The sequence below is a fragment of the Juglans regia genome, chromosome 3, assembly GCF_001411555.2.
Source record: "Juglans regia cultivar Chandler chromosome 3, Walnut 2.0, whole genome shotgun sequence".
In the NCBI taxonomy this organism is placed as follows: domain Eukaryota; kingdom Viridiplantae; phylum Streptophyta; class Magnoliopsida; order Fagales; family Juglandaceae; genus Juglans; species Juglans regia.
The window spans coordinates 8948900-8957889 of NC_049903.1; the positions used below are offsets into that span (position 1 = coordinate 8948900).

General features: G+C 35.8%; 1 protein-coding gene across 1 annotated transcript; it reads right to left on the reverse strand.

Annotated features, from left to right (window-relative positions):
• Positions 1–406: 406 nt before the first annotated feature.
• Positions 407–6602, reverse strand: LOC109021769 (aspartic proteinase-like). Its single transcript, XM_019004481.2, has 14 exons — positions 6403–6602; positions 4883–5260; positions 4707–4767; positions 4049–4143; positions 3852–3964; positions 3593–3761; positions 3450–3489; positions 3247–3311; positions 2651–2764; positions 2387–2451; positions 1903–2059; positions 1699–1818; positions 838–926; positions 407–699 (listed from the first exon to the last, which is right to left on the reverse strand). The coding sequence occupies exons 2-14, from the start codon at positions 5252–5254 to the stop codon at positions 615–617; spliced, it is 1545 nt and encodes a 514-aa protein (XP_018860026.2). The 5' UTR covers positions 5255–5260; positions 6403–6602; the 3' UTR covers positions 407–614.
• Between the last annotated feature and the right edge of the window lie 2388 nt (positions 6603–8990).

An 8990-nucleotide genomic window follows, 5' to 3' on the forward strand; every position in this document is an offset into this window, starting at 1 on the left:
GGGGCTGCTGCATGCTATCTATGCCCCTCCCTAAAGGGACAACGAGGCACTCTCTAGAAAGGCGATGGAGGCGTGCACATTATCAGAGGGTTTCACAAGTGAAGAAAAACAAATATATATATATATATATATATATATATATATATATACATACCAGTTTCCACCATTGAAATTTTACACATTCAAATCGGAGATCGCCAAGCTGGGATAGTGATTCACATAAAATACTTTTATGGTATAAGCCAATAAAATATAAACCTCAACACCAGGAAACACAAACACAAAATCAGCCAACGTCTATATATATAAAAAGAGATGATTGGGCGAGATGTTCGGTTTTGTAAGAGAAGTATAGGGAGGGAGAGCTCCCATGAGTGAGGAAGAGGAGTTTCTGTTGTTCATCTTGTCTAGGAATGGAGCTATTTGTAAGCATTTAGAAAGTCCGGATCAACAAAACACTATTAAGAAATTCCATGGCAAACATATTAAACCATTCAAATACACGTGCGAATATATACACAAGCACCTTAACATTCCATCAATTCAGTTTGTCAAGCTTATGTAAGGTAGACATTAAATAGGGTATTAAAAGATGATAGCTAGGAAAAGGTTCTTCATGCTGCCTCTGCAAATCCAACTCTCAGTTTGCCATAATCAAAGACGGTATGGTAGCGACCCATGAAGATATCCCCCAGGATCCTGCATTGCAAAGGTGCCCTTTTCAGTGAGAATCGTCAAACCAGAAGCATCCCCATGGCCATGGGCAAATCCTTTATTATGGTAACTTAAACAAAGATAAAAAGGAAAAGAAAGAGAAATTGAAAAAACTGGAAATACCAGAGAGGTCCACGAGGAGGAGGAACATCCAAAGCCGTAAAGCCGCTGATGCACTGAGAAGCAGAACCCTCGCCCACCTGAAGTATGTACTGATGACACCATCCACAAAAGTCGAAATCAGTACAATGACATTCTAGTTATATATACGCATGCTTCTTGTTTTTTGCCTCTTAATCATTCTATTTATGTTTGTCAAAAAAAAGTAGAATGAGGTTAAAAAGATACCGATCAAAAAAAAAAAAAATCATTCTATTTATGTGTAAACCAAATAAAGGCAACAGAACCAGAAACAGGACAAGTTACAAGGCAAAAAAAACCAGATAAGAAGCAAAGCAATTAGTGATTATTAACTCTTAGAATTTGTAGTGTTTGACATACTCTGAATTTCTACGTCTGTTAGCTTAGCAAAACCACTCAAAAGAGAAGACTCAGATACAACCAAAATGATCTTACATTTGGGAATGCCTTCGGGGCAATCCCTTCGCTGTGTGGCTGAAAGCTAGTTACCCAAATCCAGCAGTCTTTAGGCCAAACAAATTATTTTGGCTATGAAGTGACAAGCCAATAGAAATCAAAGGTTCATAAATCAAAGAAGGTCTATTCGTGCTAGAAACATAATATCCAGGTCACAGGTGCAAACAAAACAAGAGCAACAGTAGCAACCATGCTATCAAGTCAAATGCACCATATTATTATTAATATTGAAATTCATCTTTCAAACTAATGAATAATATCAAACATATGAAGGTAAAACACTACCAGATCTACACTACTTGATTTGATGACCAATTCAAAATCCAACAAAATTGCAACTTTATAAAAAGCAAAAGAAGTTCGGGATAGTTTGGGATCGCATCTTACCTCTTGAGGGGAAAGCTCAAAAATCTTTCCACCAATTGTGAAGGAAACACTCGGCATGGAAGAAACACGCCCACAGTCCACAGCAGACTCTCCCATAGGGCTTGGCATCCGATTACAAAGCTGTGAAAGTATCAGAGGGTGTCAAGCAAGCATAAGCAGCAATATTTTTAAGATATAGCAAATGTGGTACCATAGGTGTTTCACCTCATTGACATAGTCCAAGATGTGATCTTGCGTCTGATTCTGCTTTAGCTGGTTTTGCATCCATACAACAGCCATCTCACAAGCAGGACACATGGCATCACGAATTCCATGAGACACTTTTCCACTGCTCTGATCCACGACACTCTCGATGCCCATACTGTATCAATACATTCATAGACCAACAAGTTAATCTAACCACTACGTTCAGGTAAATATTCATGTAGACATCATCAAGGGGTATGGGTTGGCCCCCAAAAAAAGGGTGACAACACTAGGAATAATTAATTATAAGCATGACAAGAGAATGACAAAACACAATAAAAATGCCAACAGAAAATCTTGTGACTTGACCTAGCAACATGGGTATCATCTAAGGTGCACAATGCAGCATGACAGCAGATAATAGAATGAAGAAATCAAGTACTATATGGAATTGCAGAGAATGATAAGAGGCCACAGGATTATAAGAATATTTGAATTTGACCTGACACCATGGGAACCATCGAAGGTGCACAATCCAATCTGAGAGCAGATCTTCATTGGGTTTGCCTGTTATGTACAAATAAAAAAGCTAGAAATCAGTTCAATAAAGACATTGACATGAACATTCTCCAAAGGGGTAAGTACACTGACATGCTGAGAACTATAAATCTTTCCCACCCAGTATGAAGAAGGATAAAAAGATCATAAGCCATATAATCTGACAGGAAAAACATGAATTAAAATTTAATAAAAAACAAGTATTTACCTCAGCTACAAGCAAATCAATAATTGATTGTCCATACTGTTCAACAACTGCCTTGCATTGCTGACTAACAACTCCAGAAGCTCCAATTGCTTGATTTATCATAGTAATCACAGTCTGCAAGAAAAACCACCATATTTCTAGAATAAGCATGCGTTGCAATACATGTGTTTAGCACATCCAAATGAATGTTTTAAAGGATAAGCATGTACAGCCAAAGCCAAAGATTAATAAAGGTAAGGTGCACCTGCAAACCTTCAAGACAGACAAATGAATGGCAGAAATAAATGTAGAATCCAGCCATCAAATAAAAGAAATGGGAATGAGATACATAAGAGTGTGACAGACAAGCCACCAAAGCATTGCAAGTGTAATCATGCCTTCAATGGTCAAAGCTTAGCACAAAAGAATGCATGGACGGCAATAGATCTATAAAATGTCTCTTCTCATTTTGCTTCCATTTTTTTTCATCTTGAATTTAATAAATATTATCATCCTACACAAAAACTGAGTTAACAAAATCCATTTCAACTCCAAGCAAACAATGACTTTGGAGGACAGCGTACAACATATAAAAAAGAAATTGATAAAATTCATACCGTTGGACCTGCCAGCAGGGAAGTGCCAGAATCTGCAATAGCTGAACAACCACCAGCACAATATCCTGCATAGCAATATGTAAAAGTTAGACCCACGAAATTAAAAGACCCGAAGGATGTGATATTTACATCTTCCCTAGATTTCCAAATTTTATCGTCTCTCCCTCTTAAGAACGTGTACATCGGATTGTGAAAGAACATACCGGTTGGTTTATCATCGATAAGAACATCACCCATGCCAAACTATCAAAATAAAATATCAGTGATCAAATAGAGAAGATAATTAGAAAAAGAAAATATTGAACATTCGTTAACCACTAAAAGATTAAGTCTTTTGATAACCTACCTGCCAATAACCTTTGCGTGTCACAGGAACATATGTGTGCTTGCCCTTGTAATGATTTGGATCTACACCACCAAAGACAATCTCACCCCCTTCTTCCTCCTCTGCTTTACGGTTGAGCCAGAATGAAAACACTTGTTCTTGAACAAGACCTTGTTCAACCATGTTGTACCTGTACGACCAGCAAGTGCCTCGTCATACATGCAACTTAAGAACTTTTTTCAGTAAAAGACCAATCAAAACTAAATATGACCACACATACCACAAAGGAACAGAATTTCCAACTGAAATCTCTTGAAATCCAAGTCCTAATATACCATCAAACTTTGCCACTAAAAAAGTAATACTAGGCTCTCTAGTTGCCTCAATAAATTCCTGAAGAGGCCAAACAGTATTTAGTATAGTCTAATCAAACTACTATCAGACGAAGTCATGTCAAGCGTAAACTGCTCAAGGTACCTGATCCTTCACAACTTGGTCACCAACTTTGACTTCGTCATAGCTAAAGAAACCAGAAATTGCTCCACTGCCGTATTGGATTGCAGCAGATGTCCCTGCACGATGGATATTACCAGATGTTTCAAGACATATATAATTGCAATTATCGCATGCCAATGTCCCAAATACACTTGCCTTGGAAATGTGCACCATGAAGTGGGCATTGTAACTAAAAATCACAGAATTACTGATATGCATGTTTTATGACGAACTTAATGCTCATTGGTGTCTGGGTTCTCCATCCCAGCAATGACAAAAAACACCACTTGTTTCGCTAAAATATCTAAGAGAAAATCATCTTGGAACAAAATGAAGTAGAGACCATTCCTGCAATCTTCCTACCTCACACAGCCACTCAGGATTTGGTGAAGCATTGGTTGGGTGGGTAGAAAATTAGTCACAATTCAACACCCCATGTCCCCCAAAACAAAACAACGGGAAAAATAAAACAAATCCCACTAGATTCCAAAAGACCTTAATGTGTATGAACCTTCATATCACTCTCCCATATAAGTCAACATAAACATAGAAATAAAATTAACAAATTTATACCACTCAAAATTAGTTTTTGAATCAATAACTTGAAATAAACTTAGCCTAAGGTGACGCGACAACTAACCATTTTTCTTGTAGGTGCTCGAATCGCTTGATTTGTACTTCGCATGGAAAAAACATGGCACCTGCAACCAACCATATATGCAAAAACATCAACATTTTCCTTGAATAAAAATTTCTATACAGCCAATATATTTCATTTGACAATCATTCAACACAGACTGAAGCATAGAAGCTCACCGAGAGATAGCACTTAGATGATGGCACCCACAGATTAGAGCTGCCAGTGTCAAAAATTACAGTGAAATTCTGAGGGGGAGTACCGATACCAATCTCACCATAGTACTGAGCGTCCAAGTAGTTCTTTAAAACAACAATGTCTGTGTCCTTAGAGTCACCGAGATTATTAGGGATATGATACTTCCTTGTAGAAGCTCTTAAAGACTCCGCATCCTTGGATTCAAGCCGTGAGGCCAACAGGTTGTTTTTGTCCAGTTTCATCTTTTTCAAGCCAATCCTAACAAAGCCATTGTTGGAAGCAGAGGTGACCAGAGAAAACAACAGGGTCGAAATGAACAGAGACAACACGACTGCTTTCAAGTTGGTTCCCATGTTTACCTATTGGTCCACAACGAAAAAATAATGAAGATTAGGAAAAGCCTTAATGGGCCAAAGCAAACAGACATATATATATATATATATATAATATCTGTGTGTGTGGGTTAACAAAAACCCTTTTGAGAATGCGTGAGTTGTTCCGAAGAAACAAAACATCTGACAAGGTATTTTGTTGCTGAGATACGGAACGGTAGTACCGTAGTAGACAAAGGGATAAGTAAATGGCCTCGTTTGTATTCGTAATCCATCTCAATTCATCTCATCTCATCATTACAACTTTCTCAAATTCTCACACAAAATATAATAAACAATTCAACTTTTTCAAATTTCAAAACAACTTTTCCAAATTTCCACACAAAATATAATAAATAATTTAATTTTTATTCTACTATTCACAAATCATCTCAACCCATCTCAACTCATCTCTGAATCTAAACCAATCCTAAATCTGAATTATTGTCCTATTTAAAGGTCAGTTAATTATTTTAGCTTCAGATACTAACATTTGAGCTTAGTTAACCACAGTATAAAAGAGAATACAGAGTAATTCTAAACCGCATTTCTATCGTTCCAGCAATATTCTGAGCAACCAACAAACCATAAGGAAATGTAGGCAAATCAAGCATGATTACTAAAAAGAAGAAGACAGAAACACAACCTAATCCAATATTAGTTTAAATGAGTTGAAGACACCTTCTATAAACCACGGCGTTTGCAGATGAAAGCCCTTGAGCAACAATATAAAATAAAACTCAGATTTTCGTTCATCTTGATTTCAACCAGAGCTTTAAAAAGGACAGGCATTACAAGTAGTCCGTACTTTCGAACAAAAAAACACAATCACCAAAACAAATTGCAAAATTTGCATGCAAATACTCCAAACACTAACATGAACGCGTCAATGAACAATAATCACAAACTGAAACCGTCGATTGTCATAAAGAACAGTAATCCACAAAACAAGCAAATAATCGCCCAACCCAACATTTGTAACAAAACCAAGAAAAAAAACATAAAAAACAATTTTCCATCGCTTCCTTCTTCGCATACAGCATAACTTTTGAGTAATCAAAACTAAAACAGCAATGGAATGATAATCCGAGACATTATTAAAAGCAAAAGAGAGAGAAGAATTTACTCACGGAAAAGCAAAGGCAGAGGAGAGGAAAGTTGAAGAAGAGGAAGGGAAACGAAGGTGGGATTTAAAACTTGACGAGAGAAAGAGACGGAAAAACTGCCTGTCACTGGGTTAGACCCACCAGGTCCAGCATGCTTTTACTCTCTTTATATAGAGGGAGGTGCAATTCCAGGCTTTTTCTGCAACGCAAAGAACGAGTGCCTCTCCGTAAAGTTTCTGACAGAGATGGGATTATAACCGTCGGATTTCGGTCCACGATGGACTCGTTTCTCCGACTGGCCCTCAAAACGCACGACGATTTTTAATCAGATACTTTCGCGTATAGAGTACTGAATATGAGATTTGGAGTTAGAGCCGTTGATTGTGGACAAAGAAGGAATGAGATCGAGGTGTACGAGATGACGATTGGCGGGAAATTCTGATGCGGTAGAATAGAGAATAGAATAGAGTTGTTGGGGGGTTTGTAACGGAAGGCTTACGTGGCAACGAAGCATGCAGTTTGGCAAACACTCCGAACGCAACACCTCCCACATTTGCTTCGTTGGCGAGGATTAGTGTGACTTGGGAATTACGTGCAAGGTGCTCTCTTAAATAGCTCATACATCAAAGTTATATAATTATATTTTATCCTAAATCACAATCTATATATGGAAGATGCTACCTATATTTATAATTTTACTAATATAAAATTATAATTATAGGATGGTGCTACTGTGCTGCCTAAATTTGCCTCCAAATTTGATCCTTTTACAATTTTTTTTTTAAATGTTAAAAAAAACATACAAATTCATTAGCGAAAAAACAAAAAAAAAAAAACATTAAGGGTCAAATCCAATAAACAAACTAGCAAAAAATATTAAATATATTTAAGAAAAACTTACTTCTCCACGTGTCAATTATTAATATGCTAAAAATTATAAAATTTGAAATTCAAAAGAAAGTTAACAAAATGAGTCTTTTAAGTAAAATTGTAAGTACATGTAGCACTACTATTTTCCATGATTATATGTGCTGACGTGTCAACTATTTGAATAGTGAATATTTTTTAAATTTGTAATTCGAATTAAAAAATAAAAATGATAAAATAAAACAAACACTCAATTTATATAATATTGTACATAAAATTGTACGTATATGTAGCACTACTCTTTATAAAATTATAAAGTATATATAATATGCTACATGTGAAATTATATAAATAAAATAAAACAAGAATATCAAATATACGTAATATAAAATTACTTAATAATTACTTAGTCTTAATATCAAGTCTACCATGTATGTATAAACTTTTTTCCTTTTTCTTAATCCGCAATTGGAAAAATAGTTCACCGACAGACAGGACTAATAGCCGAAACATGCATTTGGACTCTGTGATTTATTGTGATCATCAATCTTCATTTACAGTTTTCAGTCATCATGTATTAATACACAAGAACCCTTCCGATGGTATCTCATTGAGTTGTGCTACAAATAAGCCTCACACCCTGCACACCCACTTAAAAACATATGATTTTACTTTTTTATCCTCATATTTCATATTGAATTTTATGTTTAGAATATTTCTATCTCATTTGCTTGATTAAAGGATTAATTAATGCATGCCCTCGATATTTTACAAAGGAATATTGAATATTGTGGATCACCCATTAATTTACAAGGCATGAATTCCATCTATAGACCGTACCTTAAAGGCAAAGAAACCAACCATTCATGGTAGGTTTGGTTTGGTTTGGTTTGGTTTGGTCATGGGCTTAAAAAATGAGAAAATATATTTGTAATCGTAAATTGTGCAACCGTTACGTAATCATTTTGAAAAAAATAAATAAAATATGGGACTCACATGAAAAAAAAAATTAATTTTTTAAAGCGATTATGTGACGTTTACGCACTTTACAATTGTATATAGAATTATTTTTAAAAAATGAATGGCATGTACATTTGGCCGAAATGAGAGGAAGAAGTTGCAAAAAGAAGCAAGCATAACTAGCTAAATAACTTGAGAATGATCTCAACCGATGATGCTGCGCAAGGTACTCTCTCACTAGTGAAAGGTACCGATCCTTGAGTGCAAGAAAGAGATCAACATGGCTCTTGGACTGCAAATGTTGAGCAAAAAGCTAGCATGCATCTTCATACATGATCATGACCACATGATGATGGATGTGGCAATCGTCTCGAGCTCAAAAGCTTTTACCTCCTTTTTCTTGTTTTGACATTAAAAATCAGTCTTGATCAGTTGCCAGATGAAAATGATAGTATGTCATTTGCGTTTATTCCTTCAATTTGATATGATCATTCATATATTTTTTAAAATTTTTTTATTTAATTGTTAACAAAATTTAAAAATAAAATAAAATTTACACTAAAAAGCACGCTCAGCGATCAAAACCTAGCGGCAAAGTAGCAAAACCGATTGTTCTCCACAAAACAATATGGAGCGCAAACAGAAGAATGCTAAGACAGCTGGCTCTTTGGTTGATGACAAATCTGTGACGGTACATGGTGGTGGTGGTGTACATTACGTGTGCAGAATTATGGCTGTACTTTTACTCCACGCAACTAGTGTATATATAAGGATAACAAATAATA

Coding starts and splice junctions, on each gene's coding strand:
- LOC109021769 (XM_019004481.2), bottom strand. CDS start 5,254: ATGGGAACCAACTTGAAAGCAGTCGTGTTGTCTCTGTTCATTTCGACC. Junction 3,490..3,592: donor CACGCAAAGGTTATTGGCAG/GTAGGTTATCAA, acceptor TTATTTTGATAG/TTTGGCATGGGTGATGTTCT. Junction 1,819..1,902: donor TCTTGGACTATGTCAATGAG/GTGAAACACCTA, acceptor ATACTTTCACAG/CTTTGTAATCGGATGCCAAG.